The sequence below is a fragment of the Electrophorus electricus genome, chromosome 15, assembly GCF_013358815.1.
Source record: "Electrophorus electricus isolate fEleEle1 chromosome 15, fEleEle1.pri, whole genome shotgun sequence".
Lineage (NCBI taxonomy): Eukaryota > Metazoa > Chordata > Actinopteri > Gymnotiformes > Gymnotidae > Electrophorus > Electrophorus electricus.
In genome coordinates, this window is record NC_049549.1 from 9,366,793 (window position 1) to 9,387,977 (window position 21,185).

The 21,185-nt window shown below is 44.2% G+C and overlaps 1 protein-coding gene across 1 annotated transcript in view; it reads left to right on the forward strand.

The window, feature by feature from the left end:
• The window catches only part of zgc:153039 (uncharacterized protein LOC767698 homolog), a 34,208-nt gene that overhangs the window by 9,232 nt on the left and 3,791 nt on the right, over window positions 1-21,185 (forward strand). The window contains exons 7-12 of the mRNA XM_027014897.2: window positions 5,317-5,474; window positions 6,361-6,443; window positions 11,375-11,499; window positions 19,681-19,873; window positions 20,497-20,671; window positions 20,956-21,102. Coding sequence (XP_026870698.2) covers window positions 5,317-5,474; window positions 6,361-6,443; window positions 11,375-11,499; window positions 19,681-19,873; window positions 20,497-20,671; window positions 20,956-21,102 — 881 coding nt within the window. The remainder of the gene's footprint in view (window positions 1-5,316; window positions 5,475-6,360; window positions 6,444-11,374; window positions 11,500-19,680; window positions 19,874-20,496; window positions 20,672-20,955; window positions 21,103-21,185) is intronic.

Here is a 21,185-nt window from a genome sequence, read left to right on the forward strand (position 1 = left end):
AACTATTTCCAGTTGTACAGTCTTTGAACTGGTTGTTCAGGAGAGCAGCGTAACCCCGTAAACGTATCGGCATTTAACCGCTTCAGCCCTATACTTCATGGTGGAGTATCCCTGGGCAGGAGACGCGCCTGGATCGTTCCGTAGCAAGACCGTGTCTTCCTGACCTGGACACTGGCGCACGCGCACCCACGAGAGCCGGGGATGATGGCGTGACTTGTTCTGCCCAGCACACGGCTTTCCAGTCGTGGGCCGGGCCGACACCTCCGCGTCCACCACCACTAGCAGCTTTCACACCCTCGCTCTGCGTGGGAAAAGTGATCTCAGCATTTGCTTCGCTGCACTCAGTAGTGAGATCATGGCTGGATTACTGTATTTACAAGCCACTGAGTGCTTGCAGGAGATGGTGGTAGTATCGCTTGGCGTGCTAATAGCAGTGGCGGAGGCTGGCAAGAATGTGCAGTCTGGGACTCAGAGCTGCACTTGAGGGTTTGCTGGCTCGCTGTACTCTTCTGATACAGAAGAGTTCAGACCAGCCAGTAATCTGAGCATGCAATATTACACATCCCTTGACCTGTTCAGGCTTTTTTTTTTTTTCCTTCAACAATTTTAATAGGTATGAATGTCATGAAGCCAGTGACGTACACATGCACACAATTACCGATCTCTAACTTCAGTGCAGCGGCGTAATTGCATGTGGTCATTTGTGTATGCATGTGGGTGTTTGACTTTTGTGATGTCTTGCTTGCAGGTGGTAATCTGCATGTCTGTGTATCACGTGCTCGTGAGCGTATCTGGGTCTGTGTATTCTGCCGTTACACTCACTTGTGCACAATTGAGGTAGGTGTACGTGTGCATGGTTAAAATTCAGCATGGATTTGCACAGACTACACACATTGCAACTGTGCATCCACTGTTTTGCCACTCAGTCACAAGTTCAGTGCAGCTTGGTGTCTTGCACAGTATTAAACTTCCTCTTTTATTACCCCGAAATGGGAGCAGGCTTTGCTTTATTCTGTGGGCTCGTCTGCTGCTTTCTCCAAAGCAGTCGGTCAAGTTTTGTTCCTCTCATTTGTCCTCGGTCAGAGAACAGTAGAGTCGAAAAAGGACAGGATAATGTGTGTGGTTATGGTTGCATAGCTGGTTGTTGCAGATTTATGAGTAAAAGAAGTGGTTTGGTTGTAACCTCCGCACACCTGAAGCTGGAGATCAGCATGGGTGGAGCTGGCACAGCTGTGGAGTGCAATGACGGATGTTCAGGGTGGAGTCTGTCGAACTGCTGACAGAAGGAAATCTCATCATCTTCTGTAGAATTCCTGCAGAGTCCTGCCCTGCTGATTTGCAGACTACCGCTACAAACTCCATCTTACGAAGTGAAGCCAAACACCTGCTGCAGTTTCGGGAGGGGCTCTCTGAGTGTGTCACCGACCGTTCACCCCAACCCCTTACTCCCCCAATGCTGTGGGTTTGGAGGACACATCTGTAGCCTTAAAAGACCCCTGCCCATCATTGAATCACAATGTCACAGACTTTTGGAAAAGAAAAGGACAGGCTATACTAACAGGAAGGAAAGGGGTTGGTTGGGGGGGGTGAATGAGCGAGCCAATGGGAGCGACTAAAGGGTTTCTGCTTGATTAGTGCGGTTCAATTAGTCCGGATGAAATATTAGAAATGAAGAATTGCGAGTTTTTATTAAAGCCATCAATCAGCGTCTCATCAGCGGGGTCTCAACATGTCAGTTGACGAACGCAACGGAGGCCCTCTGCCAGTCGTCTTGGTAACTAAAGCAACATAAATGAGGGTGGTGATTAAGATCTAATGGTCTTTCCTCAATGGAGCAGAAAAAAAATTGTAAAGATTTTCTTAATTTTGATTGTTTTATGGTAAAAGCCGTTGGGGAAATTTGCTGGGAGCACACAAAGCTACCAATAGATGGCAGTGTTTCTTACTGCCTGTCAGAATCTGACTGCTCTCTCACATCTTACACACGCTTACTGTTTTTTAGACCCCCCCACAAATGCGCACATAGACAAACGCACAATTGGAGCTATAGGAGCTTAATGGGAGCCTGAGGGCGATTCAGAATACAATATGTTTTCGACGTTGTCTCAGTTTCAATATTCTGCCTCAGCCGCCTGCCACAGATATGAGGAAACGATGCATATGGAAGATGATGAAAACTCACTTCCTGATTTTGACCAGGAATTTTTGACCAGGCTTGTCAAAACACATGTGGCCAGTCTGAATTCTCTTGTAGTCTGAAGCAGCGTCTTTTTTTTTCCTCTCTCTGTGTCTGTGTGTCTCTGTGTGTGTGTGTGAGAGTAAGTAAACACTTATCATTTCAATTTGTTGCTTGTTTATAGGTGTAAGATGCAGAAAACTGCAGTGTTAATAGATATGGTGGTCCCAATGATGGAAACATCCAAAGAAAGGAGTATGATGTGTAGGAGAAATACCAGGAGAAATGCGAGAAGGAATAGCAAGAAGGTGCAAGGTTAACACTACACTAAGGTTGTCCCAGTGGTGACTGGGGCACTTGGGGCAGTGATCCCTAAGCTGGAGGAGCAGTTCCCACAGACCCCTGGAATCCCTGGACTTGCCCACACTCCAGTGGAGCACCACAACCTCAAACCTTATGTTGGGACCTCTTAACAACATTGTTTACAGCTGTTTTTATATTAACATATTTTAACAAAGCCAAAACTTCATAGTGTAGGAATGGTCTATAGTACACACTTCACTCCTCTCTTAGTCTTCTTACAAGTCAAATAGCTTTTTCAAAGCTAGTCGTTACTGGTCCAAATGTGATTGTGTTACCAGGTAACACCTGATATGGATAATGAGGAATACTAGAGTTTAGAGATGATGGATGTGTTACTTTCTTATAGTACATTTGTGACTGATTGCACAACTGAGCCCCTTTAGTGGTGCGTGCGTGCGCGCGCTCACACACCATGAGTCTGAAGCCTTTCAGTTAATCCTTATGTTAATCGTGTTTGTGTGTGTTGTAGAGGTTTATATGTTCATTACGGAGCCAGTGCTTAATTGTAATAATTAAAATCTGCCACCCCTCCTTTGTTCAGCTATCTCTAACACACAGCTCTCTGCTCCACAAGTTGCTCTGATTTGTGTTCTCTCTCTCTCACTCTCTCTCTGGTTCCAAGCGCAGCAACAAGTCCAGCAATTTTTCCTCTTTTACCTTCTCTGTTGCTCTGCTGTCAGATTCCAGTCCTCCACGCATCTTTCCTCAATCCCTCGCTCCCTCCGCCTCCCTCTGCCTCTCTACTCATCCCGCTATCACACTGCTGCAGAAAACTAGAATCTGGCTCCTCTCCTCCTTTCTGCCCCCCCCCCCTTTCTCCCCTTGTTCGCTCGTGCTCTCCCTCTCTCTCTCGCTCTCTCTGTGTGTGTTGCTGATGCGTGAATGAGCACAGGGCTGAGGGGGAGACTGGGAAGGCAAAGGAAGAGAGATGGCGAAGGATAAAGAAGAGCGATTCCGAACAAACTAAACAAGGGGAGATGAGGGAATTGAGGAGAAACGGCGCTTCCACACATGTACACACCCCGCACACACCTTCAGCCTCCCCGGGACACACGCACTACTGTTTGGGACCAAGAGAAATAAATGAATTGCAGAGTTACAGAAAGAAAGGGAATCGGAGCACCAAGAGGAGGAGGAGAGGGATAATAAAAGAAGGGTAACGCAGAGAGGCATAGGATGGGGAGAGAGCAGGCATGATGGGAGAGAGTGCAGTGGAGAGATCTCCTGGGTTTGTTAACTATTGATCCCATTTAATGATCCAGCGCTAGAGTTCTCCAGGGAGCACTTAACTCAAAAATCATTCCCCCCCCCCACCCTAAATCTCTCTCTCGCTCGCTCGCTCGCTCGCTCCTGTACTGTCCCAGTCTTCCTGTCTGGCATTAAGCCTCCTCTCCCTCCCTCTTTATCTCTCGCTGATCTTGTTTCATTCTTGTCATTTTTATTTCCTCCTGTGATGGTACTCCACCTTAATAGTCTGATGATCCAGACAGATGGGGGCACAGGTTGCACTGACTCACTCATTCACTGGTAGCCCAGCCCCTGACGCACACAGGCCTAGCGTTCTCTACGTACCGAATCGGTGGCGAAAGACCCGTATCCCTGCAGAAGAGTATATACCAGAAGTTGGGGGTAGGGCTGGAGGGAGGGACGTCTCATTGTTGTCATGTCAGGTATTACATTTAAGCTTTTTCACACTGTACAGCTCACTTCCCCTTTTCCTGGGGTTTTTTCCTCACGCGCGGAAACGCACACTCGCTTATAACTATTCCTTTATACCAGAAGCTCCTTCTAAATCAATACCAAGAGAAATACAAGAGGTTAGTCAAAACCCAACACGCTCATTCTCTCACTCATAAACGCGCACTTTCTAATTACTGTGTTTGCAGCCGTCAGTGTAAGATGAATTCTGCACCTCCATATGAAAGTAATTTCTAATAACAGATATTGACCACACGTGCGCGCGCACACGCTTGGTACTGCAAGAAAGCCCGTTGGCATTTTCCATTTTGTGAGGTGATATTCACCTGATTCCCACATCTTTTGCATTAAAGCTGTGTGGGGGTGTGTGGCTGACTGAAATAATTGTGTTCAGATCGTTGGTTGGTCTGAACAGTAATTAATAGGCCTGTGATGATGAGTACTAAAACTGTTCGACCTGAAAGAGAACGTGCTGGGAGTGATGATGAGAGAAAGTGAAATGGAGACGAAATGCAGATTTGATTGCTTCATTCTTACTGGTACAGGAAAGCTCTCTCTCTCTCTCTCTCTCTCTCTCTCTCTCTCTCTGTCTGATGCATTACACATGCTCCCCTTTACTGAGCCAAAGTCCAGAAATCCTTCATTTCATTCACGGTGGATAGGGCTGCTCGTAAGACCTCCACCCACACAGGAGAGGGTCTGCGCCTCGATGGTTCCGCTGTCCCGGCCCTGCCCAGCAGCCCACAGATGGGTTGATCATTGGCTGCTTGCTTGGAGTCTGAGGGCCCAGGAAGGCCTCATCATGGTGTCTGTGGAATGGTTCTGCCTGCCACGCTGCAGTGCAGTCCTATAGGAGGGGCCCCGCACAAAGAAACATCTTTATCTCATGTTTCTCTTTTTCCGCTCACTCCATCTCCCTTAACAGAATTTAAAGGAGCTCTATTAGCATGGCTGGGTCAGCCGAAGTACTGCCAAGCTATATCGAATTCGGTTCACAAATCAGATGGCTGGCTAAACCTATTCAGGAAAGATAAGCAGCGCTGGTAATATTAATAACTGCAAACCTTCCCTCCTTCCAGGGTCCTTTTACAGAGAGACTACAGTTTCCTGAGGGACATCAACGTGTGGCATCCATTCGTTCCTATTGGCATCTACTCCTCCACGTTATCTGCAGCCATGAGCACTCTGATCGGAGCCTCACGCATCCTCTACGCCCTCGCCAAGGACGACCTGTTCGGTGAGCCACACCCCTCCGGAGCCTGCGCATCGCCAGACGTGCCGAAGGTTTTTGTGCATCTGCATGGGGGTGTGTGAGGGTGCGCTCGGTGCGTGTATGCGTATTTGCTGTGGCCAAAAGTATGCTGGATGTAGTTAAGCAGGGGAGTTTTGGTGGAATTAGCTATGGGGTCCCAGTGTGCTCACGAGGAGAAGAATTGTGTTGTCAGAAGGCCACCAGGCCATGTGGGGGTTGGTGGCCCTCCCTCTGCCCACCACAGCTTAGCAGGGAAATGCACCTGCTCTCCCTGTGTATTTCACACTTCATTATAGTCAATTGTACAGCATAATTACTGGCTGAAATAATGAAACCGCAGTTGAATCAGTGATTTTGGTCTAACACAAACGTAGAGCCCTCCCTCTGTCTCCCTCTCTGCAGGGGGGGTGTGCGCGCGCACGCACGCGTGCGTGTGTATCTGCGTGCATGCATGGGTGAATGAGGATAAATATTTAAGTAACTAAGTGATGTAATTCTCATATTTTTCATCTTTCTCATGCTCTCTCATACTCTACACACTCACAAAGTGGAGGAATGAAAGTGTGGTTTTTTTGGGGCAGTGTTGCTAGTGGAGGGGAGTCGTTGGTGTGATTGGGTGTATTTGGGGATGTGTGGTGTGGGTTAGTGGGTGGGGTGTCTGGTGAGGGGAGATGTGTGGGGGTGGGGGACGGTGGTGTGTGGGTCTCCAGCTCTCACTGGTCTTATGTGGCCATCCTTGCAGATTCTCTGTAGTTCTGAAAAAGATGGACTGTCTCTGTTAAGATGGTATTAAACTAGTCAGTCTGTCCTTTCTGTATTTATTTTTCTTTCTGTCTCTTTCTCTGTCTCTCTCCCCCCCCCCACCCCAAAGGTACAGTCTTGTCTCCTGCTAAGAAGACTTCAAGCGGTGGGAATCCCTGGGTCTCTGTGCTCATCTCCTGGTTCCTCGTGCAGGTAAGGGAGACACGGGGCAGAAATGAAATGGTCTGCGGTGAGGTAAAAGCAGAGTTGAACCAGGGTGTGCGATGGAAGAACGGAGTAAAGGCGCATGACGGGAAAGCACCAGGGGAGTGACGCTCTTCATTCCCATGGCAACCCCCCATCCCCCACACCCACGCTGCGCTTTGCTTGCTTTCAATTAATGGTTTATATGTTGACAACGGTGAAATTCTAATTTGAACCTGAGCGGGAAAGGAACAAACGGAGGCAGAAGGGCCAGAATAGAGGTCAATTAGATGAGCATGTAGATATTAGGATGGACTGAGGAAACACGATTGAGGTACCGTTTTAGTTCAACACACAGCCCAGCATAAAGGTGCGTTTGAACCTACGCTGCGTTGGCTTCACCTCATTAGCATTTGAGATTCAAATCCTAAAAAGGTATGACCCAGCCCCTCTCTAACAGAAGGCTCATTTGAATCTTCTCTTGTCCTTATTCAAATTTGAAAACTCTCAAATGCTTCTTTAATCTAAATAATCTATTAGCACATATTATCCCTTCATTAGCATATCAACTCCTTACTCGAGGATGTTCATTTCCTTTGAGCCCTTTTACGCCCTGCCCTTTTTATTCCAAGCGTTCTCTCTCTCTTTCTGTGTTTTTGTGCTCCGTTATCCATCTTGCTCCGACTATTTGCATCCCTGGGCATTTTGCCAAATATGACTCAACCTCCTCTTGTTCTTCCTCAATTCTCTCATTCTTTCACTTTCTGTCCTGCCTCTCTGTCCCTCCCTTCTTCTATCCAGCCGTCCACCTGCCTGCTCTCTGTTTTAGAAGTGTTACTTTAAAAATTTATTTTCTGGCCCCAAATAGTTCTATTATTGCAAGGGAGGAATGCCCATTAGCCAGGTATGACACAGCGGCATGACCTGGAACACCTACCTACGCACGCGCGCACACACACACACCAACCTACACCTGCCAGGGCATTAACACAAAATCACAGGTCTGTCACACGGTCTCGTCTGCACTGTTAAACTCAAGATAACCTCCATTAGCAGGATCTGCGCGCATGCATGCGCGCACACCCAGACAAGGCTGAATTGAGGCATATAAAAATAGCTCTTATATTTTAACAAGGAGCTCAAAGATGACCATCTGTCCTTGGGGAGCACTTGTTCAGTTATTGCACTGGCTTTAGGACTGGTATGTGAATGAATGCATCATTCATACTTTTGCTGTTTTTAACTCTTTTATGACTTGCTTCCACTTCACTTGACCTCAGTTAGTTGTTATATTTTTGTTACCAAGTTGTATTAGAGATGTTTGTAGCATAGTTTAGCCACCAAACTAAGTCTTAAAGGCCAAACTAAAGTTTCATTTAAAGTTTTTAAGAAGCATTATGTAATGATCTGATCACAATTCTTTGATCTTACTGCGATCATCTGGCATAGTATATCATCGCTATGATGTTGATACTATTATGGAATGTGGCAACATTTCCCATGAAGCAATTCGGCTGATCCAAAACGACCATTGACCTTCGGAAGCAAGATGATGATCGCAAAGGTGCCAGTAGATATGCATGGACCAACCAATCTCTTCTAGCAGAAACTCAGCAGTGTTTCAGGAACACGCGATGGTAGATAAGAAGAAATAAATGCTTTATTCCAATTTGCTTATACACTGCTTTGTCATTGTGTAACACGTTTGACCAAACTGCATGTCATGTAGTACCTCCAGATCGTTTTATATGCGTCTAACGCATTGACTGTGTCACACTGTCAGCAAAAAGGGGAAAACTGCCTCAAAGCTCAAGGTGTGATATCTCTTTTTAGTGCTATTGTGGGCGTTTATAGTCCGATGGAGCTTTCTGTATCTATTTGGTATAAATGAAGTGTGTTCCTACATTAACTGTCTTGATCCACCTTTTACCATTGGATATGTGCTTAAGAAATGAACTATTGAAAATAAACCTAGACACCAACTCGGGGTAAGTAGTAAACTAAATGGAACTTCTCCTCCTCCTACACCCCCCCCCAGTGTCCCAGTGACATTGTCCTAGGGCTCTGTAGCCTTATTTACATAATGACATTCCACAATGCACTATGCTTTGTATAATTTTTATGTCTGCTGTTTGTTTACAAAGCTTAAAAGGCAGGCACAGAAACATTATTTTATATCTTCAGATATTCAATATCTATTAAGTTATCAATTGCAAATATTTCTGACAGTCCTGAACTAAAATGGCATGATTGTGACAAGCCTGAAGTTTTTCCACATGGTTTCTAACGCAGTCCGGCCAGTCAGAGCACACCAACTTGCAGTGCTTCCAGTCCACTGGACTTTCTGCTAAAGCTTTGTCAGCTTCACAGGCCTTACCGTTTCGCTGCTTTTGTTTTTACATTCACCGTCTGAATGTTCAGACCAGCCAGGTATCCATCAGGCCCCCACTGGCCCTTGCATTCCAGCACCCTGCCACCTCACCCTACTCCTCATGAGACAGGCTCCAGGGCCCTGCACTGTCTCTGTGCCTGCACCCTTCAAAGCTATGCGACAGTTGATTATAGGAAAATGGGGGAAAATGTTTCGGCGTGTGCGCGCGTGTGCACACACCAATGCAAAAAGATTTAAATACCCATAATGCCTTGGGAGAGAGCTTTTAGCCTGAAATGATAAATGGGAGATGATTCAGCACTTCTTTAGTTTGTGTGTGAGAGAGAGCAAGAATGTCCTCTACTGCTAGAAAACATGAAATTCTATCTCACACTTTTTTATATATATACACACACACACACACACACACACACGCGCGCAACAGAGCCTGGCCCAAAAAAAGGTCACCACCTGAAATAAATAAATAAGCAAATGGGTAAGGGCCTCCCATTGGATAATTACTGCATGGGTGATTTTCAACTGGCAAGTTATTTAACCCTAACTGATGCAGTGAGTAGCTTCTCATTTGTTAAACAACCATGTCGAAAGACACATCCTGTGGTCATGGAAAAGATGTTGATCTGTTTGAGAAGGGTCAAATTACTGGCATGCATCAAGCAGAGAAAACGTCCAAGGAGATTACTGAAACTACTAAAATCGGGTTAAGAACCGTCCAACGTGTTATTAAAAAGTGGAAGGACAGTGGGGAAACATCTTCAGGGAAGGAATGTGGTCCTTTAAAAAAATCTTGAATGATCGTGATCAGGGATCACTTAAATGTGTGGTGAAATCAAACTGTAGAAAAACAAAAGTAGAACTCTGGGGGAAGAATATGTTTAATATTGAAAGTAAGAGCATTTTCACATGCACAATGCGAAGGGAACCCAAGGGATTGGGACTAAACAGCTGTGTAGCCTTAAGAAAACCACTTGTCAGTCAGGCTAACCGTTAAAAACGGCTTCAATTTGCTAGGGAGCAAAAAGATTGGGCTCTGGAGCAATGGAAGAAGGTCCTGTGGTCTGAGTCCAGATTTACCCTGTTCCAGAGTGATGGGTGCAACACTTCAGCCGCCTCTCTTCTTACCCTGATGTGCCCATCATGCCTAGTGCCTACTGTACAAGTCTTTGGAGACAGTGCTATGATCTGGGGTTGCTGCAGTTGGTCAAGTCAGCAATGTTATGTGCACAAAGAATGAGGCCAGCTGACTACCTGAATATACTGTATGACCAGGTTATTCCATCAATGGATTTCTTTTTTTTTTTTTTTATCTTCCCTGATGGCACAGGCATATTCCGAGATGACAATGCCAGGGTTCATCGGGCTCAATTTATGAAAATGTGTGTGTATATACATGTTGTTGACTCCCGTGTGTGTGTATACGTGTTATTGACTGTTTAGCATGAGCACTGCCATCAATGACTTTGGTATGTGCTAAGCGTTGCCATGACAACTCTTCCCAAACACCCCATTTGCTCAAGATCTGGTCTAAAGAGATGTTAAGGTGTGGGCCAGTTTTCCTGTACCCAAAAGTGACTGAGTGTAACACCAGGATTTGTACTCTCCTTCATTTCCTTTGAGGGTTGCATTTACTAGTAACAACGATGACAAAATAGCCATCAAATTTACACACCCAGTTTCTATTCCTTATTATTTACTTTATTCATCCTGGTCACGCTAATTGGCAGAAATGAGCATGTTTTTGTTCGTTTTCATTACTGCTTTTCATTCAGTCTTCAGCTCTCGGTCTTAAGCACAGCTGGCTGCATGCATGAAAATGCAGTCTAAAGTGGTTTACAGCTTTCCTGCCCTTAACACCCTTGGCCCAGCTCATCCGGGTTATGCTTGTGAGAGCCCGGCTGATGAGCTGGATCAAGGATCAGGTGTGTGTGGGGGAGTTGGGGACATGCAGCATGTGATTAAATGTGCGTCTACTGGTAATAAATACCTGAAACAAGACAGGAGAGGTGTGGAACCAGAAAACTATATGGGTGGCAAGATTCTCACTAACAAAGCTGTGTACCTGGAGAAAATTCTGGAAGAGTTTTTCAGCTCAAAACATTGAACCCAATTTTTACATGTAGCATTTAAATGTTTAAGTGTAATTTCAGGTAGTAACTGGTTCTCCCATTCCTAGGAGGTACCTGTTTTAAGAACATGTGGAGCTCTAGTGTATCCCTGCTAACTGCTTCGGTGCATGTAAGGGGTGATGGATAGGTGACTGCTTTGGTTGGTTGGTTTGTTATAAATGTGATTTCTAACAATGTACAGACGTATGTCTGAGGGAGAGAGTTAAATTCATAAATAAAATGGGATACAGAGAGGTGGTGGGGGGGGGGGGGGGGTTGGGAGGTGTGTGGGCGCATACCCAAGTGTAGTCCTGTAGGTCACTTTGAGCTCTGAAACCCATGCTGTCAAGCAACTCGGCTATTTAATTAATTACTCAGTCAGTACTAATCTCTCCTCTCTCCTGTGTTCTGCCCTCAACCCCCCCCCCCCCTGCCCCCCACAGCTGGTGTTGTTCTCTGGGAAGCTGAACACCATAGCCAGTATAGTGACCATCTTCTTCCTGCTGGTCTATGCTGCTGTGGACCTGGCCTGCCTGGCTCTAGAGTGGGCTTCAGCCCCGAACTTCAGGTAAGCCAAAGGTCATGACGGTCTGCTCAAAGTGAGGTTTACAGAAGCTCGGACGTCTCCTTCCCACGGTCGTGTTTGAGTGACCTTCCATTGAACTATTGTTGCAAATGCACCCTGTAGTAAAAGCACTACCAGGCATTGTATAGTAGAGGATTTTCCTGAATGCTAATCTTTATAATGGGAGTCAAACCTATACTTATAAACTATATTAAAGTCCGTAACAGCTGGACACAAATCGAAGAAAAGCCGCATTCATGTCTGACTTGGTGCAAAGAAGGTAAAATATAAATGCAAATAATAAATCGAACTACACCTGTTGGTGGCTCTTGCGTTCAGTGGTTGCATTGTTTGGAAACTGTGCATCAGAAGTTGCTGTTGGGGATCAGTCTGGGAAATGGGCTGTGCCATGACGCGGACTCCGATTGGTTGCCCCTCTCGTTGCTAACCCAAAGCCAATCAGTGAAACACTTGCCCAGTTTCTTTATGACATGGCATGAAATTTGAAAGGGATGATCCCATACAATCAACCAGACATGGTGTGCTTGGCCTCAGTATAATGCTGACTGTCTCAGAACTGCGATTTACTGGCACCAGTATCTTCTGGAGAGAAGGCAACGCAGTGCTCGATTTCAACAAAAAGTGAGCAGCGCCGTTTTCCTCTTGCAAAATGAAGAGCCAGTGAAGTGGAAGTTTCTGCTGTCTTCATCACATACTGACCAGGCTCTCTGTAGTAACAGCCAGGAAGGACCCCTCTCACCAACCATCTGAGGAATGCATGCTCAGCAGTTGGAGAATCTTATAGCACAACTCTTATTGGCTTTCTGCAGTGCCAATCACAGAAGTGTGCATGCACTGCTTACAAATGAGTCACACTGGGGTTCTGTGAGGCCACTATGAAAGAATCTTTTGCTCATCACTCTACCTTCCCTGTTGGACCCAGGGTTAAATGATGCACAGAAGTGTGGGGGGTGTCCCGACCTTGAATGATATTCGGTATTTTTTTATTTTTTTCCTAAGGTGAGAAGAACCCAGTATTCTTGGAATTTGTAATAATATAATAGTCCTAGAAATGTAATAAATGTTTGTACTAGTTAAATATGTAATTATTTTTAGGCAAATTATTACATTGGGTTTACTGTTTTAACCATTATTGTAATAACGTTTTACAAATAATATAATACCTTATTACATTATTAGGAATGTATTACATTTTCAGGTTGATTTTATTTGTAATACCATATCTTTGGGAATTTGTTATATTGGTGACACTTTAGTTTTAGTAGTGTTTTCTTTAGATTAAATAAACGTTAGGATTTAGATTTTGGTAGGTGCACCTGATATAAATGGGTTGATGGGGTTAGGCACTCCCGGTCTTCCAACTAATAAAAACATCTGAATAATCCATCATTTTTTGCTATCCGTACCATCATGTATACTGTTAAGAAATGCCTTGAAGCAGGTTCTTTTGGGCTTCTTTGCACCTAAGAACAATAGCACCACCTAAAGGTCATAAGAAAAATAAAGGTGGGCTGATTTGATCTTGTCCCAAACTGTAGATTCACACAGACTACCTGGAAAGTTTCTCAATTACATTTAATCTTTTTAGCCCACAATCTCTAGGGCCACCATCTTGCTATCTACATTCAGTACCATTTGAAACAGAGAGGCTATAAAAGCGAAACACTGACTATAAAATTGTAGAAGTTATAGAGAATACTTGGAGGACCATAGCATAGCAGTGAGTACATTTATAACACTGTTAAGTTGTTTCTTGTTTATCTAAGTGTGTCCTAGTCTGTTCACCCCACAGTTGGCAGCTAGCTTCTATTGCTTATTGAAACTCATGCAGGTTTATAGTTTTCTTTCAGTTCTGTTTTGTTTAGTTGATGTTAAAACATGGTGAAATCCATATATTTATGAAAGATGGAGAACTGAATGAATAAAAAATGTTATAAATGAAGGAATATATATATGAATCTAAAATCATTCATGCAATCATGAATATTAATAAGCTAAATGAATTTAACATCAAATTTGATGTGAATATTCCATTATGGTAAAAATTGCATCTTTTTCTGATGACAAAAAAAAGTCAATAGGCCTTGATGAATATCGAATATGGAATGATGTAGAACATTTGATTTAATGTATGCAATGCATTGTTTAATATACTTTAATTGGAGAACAAACGGTCTAGAACCGCCACTGGATTTTTGGGTTGGGGTTAGGTTTGGGATTGAGGTTGTGGTTAGGATTAGGGCCAGGTTAGGGTTCGTGCAAATTGGGATGAGTCATGAGACGTATCAAGAATACATAGATATTTACTTGGGTATATTCAGATGTTCACTCAATCCCATCGTCGGGGCTGCATGCCGCCCCGTTCTGCCCGTCGGCATCGTTTTCTAAATGTTCTGTGCATGCGTTTGTTTGTTTGTCTAATCACACCCCTGTGGATTTGGATTTGTCCCCTAATTATGACCCTCAGCTGTTCCTTTTCTCCTGAAGCGCCACTCAGCAAGACCACACTTAAAAGCCCTTGGATTCCTCACACGTATAGCTGATTTACCTGTGATCACACCTTGACTTAAAGCCGCGTGGGTGTAATCACATCTCTCTTGTGTTCTTGGTATGTTTGACCTTGTTTCTGCTTTCCCATTACTGATCCTTGTTTTGACTGTATTGTTCTGATTGTTGGTATTTCGACTCCAAAATGTTGTTTTGGAGACTGGAGACTGTTGTTTTCTAGTTGCTCAGATGAACTTGTAATAATGATATTGTGCAGAGGTCTGGAACCATATGTTTTCATTTTTATTTACTAGGAGTATTGTCTGTTTGTTCTCAAAATATGCGTCACAATGGATTCTGACCCATGGGTACAAATAAAACTAACTTGCCTCAAATTAGTGTTAACACACAAAATGAAAACGATGCTGTCCAACAACAAATGATTAACCTAAAAATGTAATAAATGCCCAGTAATGTAATACAATTAGGTTTTATTACAATTTTTGACCAAGCGTACAATTGTATTACTTTTCTGGATATTATTAAATTATTGGGACATTGTAATAATGTTGGGTTCTACATGACATGCCAGATATGGCCGACTGGCCAACCTTCTGTAAAACCCTCGTCTTCCAGGCTTCCAACTCTTCGTTCCATTGGTCAGTCTTTCATATGTTATGCTGTTTGTGTTGACCACCCCTCAGACAGTCATGCAGAAGCCATAGTCTCTTGGTTGGTCATTTTACATGTCGGTCAAAAGGCTCTTGACACTTAAATGATGTGGTCCACATTTTATGCTGATAGTCCAAAGTGAGGCTTGCTATCTTAGACTGGGTCCAGTCACAGTGTTACAGAATCCAATGCACGCTAGCGTTCATCTTTCCCATTGAGCCCCTTTGCTCCAGACCGTGTTGCTATGATACCATTAAGAGACAAATATATGTGAAATTATTTTGTTGTTTTGGATAAAAATATGCATTTAAATGCAATGTGCCCCAGACAGGCCTTCATCTTTTTGATTTTAGAATGATGGATTTGAGATCTTCATCTTTAAGGGGTACAAATTGAAAGTAAAAAAAATTGCATCACATGCATGTGTGACTTTAGGGTGTGTGGGAGAGTGAGTCTGTGTGCTAGCAAGAGTGTGCATGTGAGGGAATGGGGGTGCGTGTGTGTGTGTGTGTGTGTGTGTGTGAATGAATGAACCCCATAATGTGTGTATTCAGCTATAGTGTTATTCCTAAACTGTCACCAGGAACTAAAGGTTAAGTGTGTGTGTGTGTGTGTGTGTGTCCTGGAGGGTTTTGAAGAGCGAGAACTGTGTGCGCTTTAAAAAAAAAAAAAAAAAAAGTTATAGCCTTCTCCCCATTGGGTTTTTGTGCTTTCTCCGTGGCCTGTGATTGGCTGGAAGTGTTGAGCCAGCAGGGCCTCTGATGGTTCAGGCCTTTAGCTGTTGAGTGCTTGGTGTCGGGGCGTGTTCAGTTGTTGCTATTTGTTGTTTTGTTGTGTCTGTGCAGAGGCAAGAGAAATTAAAAGCCATTAAGCATTGGGGTCCCCAGAGACGCATGCTGTGATTAACATAGCTAATTTAGCAGAAACCACCACAAACCTGCCATCAACACGCTGGGCAGGGATTATAATGGGGGGAGGAGGGTGTTTGGAATCCAGAGGCAATTGGGCAAGGGAGAGATGTTTGTGAGTGTGTTGGGATTGAAAGGGGTTTGTAAGAGGTGGTGGATTATGTAGTGTGTGAGGGACATGCATGCATTTTTCTTCTCTCCTTCTTGGCTAGTATTTTATCAGCAAATGACTTTGGTTTTCCAGATTTGTCCTTTGGGTAAGAGAGGGCTTTACTGCATTAAAAGTATTTTGTGTGGGGGTTGATGTTTGTGTGCATTTTCTTTGTTTTGCTGTGTTTGAGAGCCCTAGGAGGCTGTAGGGTCTGAGGGGAACTCAGACGTGTGTGTGTGTGTGAGTATGAGTATTGGAAGGTTGTTTCATTTCAGTTTGAGCGCCATTGAAGGGTACCTCAGCATGCGAATACACATGCATGCGCGTGCACACACACATTTCAGTTATGCATACTCTGTAATCCCTGAGGTTACAAGTCTGAGCTGTGCCTAGGCCTTGAGGTTTACTATAACATCTTAAGGTCATCATAAGACTATACTCAGTTGCAAGTTTTCCTCAACAACCTCCCCTGGGTTTTCATTATGAGTGTTCTGAGTCATTAAGTTCTTCCCTTCTTTCCTAAGTACAGGGAAACGGGTTGAAATTATTCTCCCTAGTACTTCAGGTGTAGTAATACATTAACTATAGATGAAGGTTGAACAATGCTGGAACCTTCTTCTAACGCAGTCTCCTCACCAGAGCTCAGCTCCATTCAGATGCTCATTTGGTTTGCGAAATTCATGCCAAGATGAGTGCCAGTTTCTTGCTTTCTGGAAGACCCAAATGGCAGGACCTTACTGACTCCAGCATGATGGGGAAACCTCAGCATGGGGTCGTGTTCTCACCGGCCTGTCTGGAATACGTAGCCGCTTCCATCTCGAGCTCCTCATACCAGTGTAGGCTGAGTGGCGTCTCAGAGGTCACACGCCACTGTGTCTCTCATACGAATGCCCAGAGCTTTACCCACGACAAAGCGTCCAATCAGAGCCCTGACTGGAACCACATCTAATGAAGTTTACGACTGATCGCTTTTAGTCTGGGAAATCTGACTCTAATACGTAGAGAAAATAGGATGGAACTGAAGATGGACAGAGAAAGCGTGAGGGCATATGAGCGAGAGGGAGAAAGTGTCCCATGAGAGTGGTCTAACAAGACTGGCTTATCAATCACAATTAACACCTCATCAGAGAAAGATCAAGGGGAGAAGACAGGAGGAAGCAAGAAGGAAATGCAGGGGCAAATCAAAGCGAAAGGTCACATTCGGAAATCGCTTTGCTAGAATCTCTTCCCCGTGTATGGCTGGCAGTACACATGCGATACCATGTGTGATTATTTTTCAGAAGGGCGTCTGGCAGCATGGCTATTCAAGTGTTAATTGTTTGATTGAACTGATGAAAGCAATTAAATTGATTAATTGGTCCCCGACACATTCTATCAGCCCTAATTAGACACTGTTTAATAAACCACAAAACTTCAGTCCGTGTGTGGGCGTCCGAGTTTATTTTGGCAGCTACAGAACTTTGTCTTGCTGACATCAGCAGGGTGACATCACTCAAAGACTTTGTGCTACCGAGGAGCAAGATCAGAAGGAGAGAGCAGGGCAGATCTGATGGCTTTTAATCTAATTGCCCCCCCCCCCCTTGCAGATTGAGATGGGTGAAGGAGACCTGGGGGGTGAAGAGAGGATGCGAGGGGGTGGGACACAGGTGTCCGTAAAAGAGCAGAGATGAGGGAGAGCATGGTATTGAACATGGGTGTTGATTGGTGTGCTTGGGTGCATGTGTGCGTAATTACGGCCATGTGCTAATATTCTCTAAGTGCTAAGAGGTGTGCATGTATTCTACATGCATGTGTGGATGGGAGCATATAGAGCAGCGTGCACACTGTCATTAAAGGCACGCACGCACGGCAACTGAAGCCAGTCAGAAATACAGAGCTATTACAGCTCTGCATACGCAATGACACACTTGTGCAGTACTTTTGGTGGTAAGTCACTCTGACTTCTTCCTATGACATACACACATTCACCTTAAAGTTCATTATTGCCCAAGTACATTCATTGCACCCATATATTTAAATACCAATTAGTCTTAACCCATAGACATTCACATTTGCATATATATGCATTTTTATAGCAATGATTTGCAGGATCATGCTGTTTTCTTTCCAGTTTGATTGGTTTGAAATGTTTTTGTGACTTGAAATGAAAGCATTGCTATTAATATTAATGAATATTAACTCCTAATTACAGCAGTTTAAGCATTTTATAATAAGTTGTCTATATTTTCTGTGGGTGTCATTAATCTGAGTTTATTATTAGTTAAAATAAGGGTAAAACTATTTATTTACTGGAGAGAATACAAAATCAGATTCGGTGTTTTTGACTTTTCTCACATTTGTGACTTAAATGATCACTTAAATCTCGCACTCTGTTTATTACTATATATACTCATACTCAGCTAATGTATGTTAGATAGTATGTAGGGTCATGGTAGGGTCGTGGCCCCAAAATTATGAAACACTACCTCAATCTCTCCGTCTCTGCTCTTAAAACGTTAAACACCCCTCTTCTCATAACTTCTCTTTCTACTCGTATTTGTTAATGTCCTTTTTTTTTTCCCCCTCTCCATCTTTGACATTGTAAAGCGACCATGAGTCTGTGAAAGGCGCTATATAAATTACTTATAGAGTGATTTGGAAAGTTCTGGTGAACCCATTCTGATCCCGGTTATGAACAGCTTCCCCTTTGTGGCTGTCGGCACCTAAGCGGCTGAAGTGGGCCCAGACCCTCATACATGGAGGAGGTGTTTCAGGACACTGTTTCGAGAGCCTTTTTCAGTTGCCGTACTAAAAGCTGGCTGGCAAGCTGCAGTTCTTGTTGATTATTTCTTGCTTGCAGCGTTTAAAATGCCTAATGCGTTCAGCATGTCAGATAATTAAATGGAATTAAAGCACTGACCATAAAAGCCCTGAAACGAAACCTGAGCACACATGCTTAATTACGAGCGTAAATGTCATTCAGATGCAAACACACCATTTGTGGGGGGGTTTTTTAAAAAAGGGATTATACATTTAATGCATTAAATATTCAGTTCATTAAATTGTACCTTTTAATTGTACATATGTAAGTGTGAACACATTCCTTTTACAAGTCACATCTGGGAGATTGTACCCACATCTTACAAACACACCCCCAACTCCCTATGGAGTTTGTCCATTGACATGTGTATTACTGTTGTTGATTTGTTATGCCTACAGCTAATGTTGGTTTATTTAAAACACGGGTGTTTTTATTGTAGAAACCAGCTAAATGCCCCTCACAATCCTGAAATTTTCATCTAACATTTTACCTTTTATAGGTACATTTGTTCCTTACAGAGAGTTAAATACCTGTTCGTGCACAGCCGCACTGCTTTGATTTGTTTCTGTTTATAACTTAATTACTTTGACCCTGTTCCCATTTAGACTGAACCCAGATATGGTGGGGTGGGTGGGGGTGTGATGTTGGTCTATGAGCATCAAGGTTTGAGTTGAAGGTTAATTGTGCTGGTGTTTTTGTTTTTGTTTGCTTCCATTAGTGCATTAACTTCTCTACTCAAGATACATGGCCTTCATCTCATTGACTGACCTCTCTCTGTCTGTCTGTGTGGTCTGATTGGGAGTCTTCTACTTATGTAGTTTGGGCCTTCACACCTGTCTCTACTTTTGATTTATGATAAAGGCTCTAATTAGCTGGATATTAAGGCTCATCTCAGGATCCTAGAGCCTGTTGTAACAAAAGTCTGACAAACCCACAGTAACTCCACACCCATCTGAAGTCCTACCCTCTGGGCTAAACACAACTACAAGCTGGTGTAAATTGGCTCTGCCCAGCCTTTTTGGGACCTTCTGACTGCCAAGGATGCTATCAGGATGCCAACAAGATGTCAACATCGTTTATAATCATGGTTGATGTTCTCTGACTAGTTTAAATCTCTCTCTCTCTCTCTCTCTCTCTCTCTCTAGGCCTACGTTTCGGTACTTTACCTGGCATACATGTGTGCTGGGAATTGTGGGCTGTGCGGTGATGATGTTCCTCATTAATCCCATCTATGCATCTGCCAGCATCGCCTTCATGTTACTGCTATTACTAGTCATCCACTACCTGAGTCCTACCAGCAGCTGGGGTTATATCAGCCAAGCACTTATATTCCACCAGGTACAAGTGCGCGCGCGCACACACACCGAGTTCTTCCAGCAGCTGGGGAGCACATCCCACACTTGGTTTCACATTCTGGCCCAACTACTGGACTATGCCCCTCCCTCTGGGGAGTTGCCAGTAGGGACTGTTGCCAGGGAAACGGTTGCAGGCAGTCAGGCGCCAGCCCCGCATCTAAGAGGCTGTGCGCTCAAGCAGAATTATTACAGCCACTTAACTTATTACTCTCTTATACAGCCACACACACACACACAATATAACCACATACGCATACATGCAAGCGTGCACACTCACTGCAAAACAGTCCCAGTAATACTTACAAGGGCCAAAGCACACATTTATACTTTGTACTTTCTCTGTTTTGTCTCACGCTCATACACAAACATTCAGTAAAAGTTATCCTTTCCGTTCTCGCGCTCTCACTTCTATACGCGCATAAGGGCGGCCTTTGGGAATTTGCTGCACTGTCTGTTTCTCTGCCTCGCTTCTTTCTTTCTTCTTCTCCATCAGTCCTGATTTAATTCAGCGCAGTAAGCGTCGTTTGCCTGACGCCAGTTCCAGTGTTGCCAAAGTGTCACAGAAATGACAGCTATTGAGGGATTCTCTTTCTCTTTCTCTCTCAGGTGCGCAAGTATCTGCTGATGCTGGACGTGCGTAAGGATCATGTGAAGTTCTGGAGGCCCCAGGTGCTGCTGATGGTAGCTAACCCTCGGGCTAGCGTCGGCCTCGTCACCTTCATCAACGACATCAAGAAGAGCGGCCTGTACGTGCTCGGTCACGTGCAGATTGGAGAACTGGGTAAGAGACGCACGGTGTGTGCGTGGTTGTGCAGTGTTCGAATGCTGCCTCTGTAAGGCCTGTGTTTTTATATTATTGCGTCATTGTCATAGGAATAGTGGCAGTGTTTGTGCTTGTGTGTGAAATGTGAGAATCGTTTGTCTGTAACATGAACATCTCCATACCTGGACTGTGTGTGCACGTGCAGATTTAGACCTATACAAGTGTTCATTTCAAATCCCGGATGTCTACAACTTTGAATCTTAAATGTCTTACCCTTTTTCTCCCTGTCTTTCTCGCCATAGCAATCCTCCCTTCTGATCCCCTACAGTCTCAGTATGATTCCTGGTTGTCTCTGGTGGATCATCTGAACATTAAAGCATTCGTTAATCTCACTCTGTCTGACTCTGTACGACACGGTGTACAACACCTCCTCTTCATCTCTGGACTCGGTTAGTACACACACAGCCCTGTAGGGCACCCACCTGCTGGTCATGATTGGTCAAAGCTGTTGGTGTTCATTACAGTAATAAGA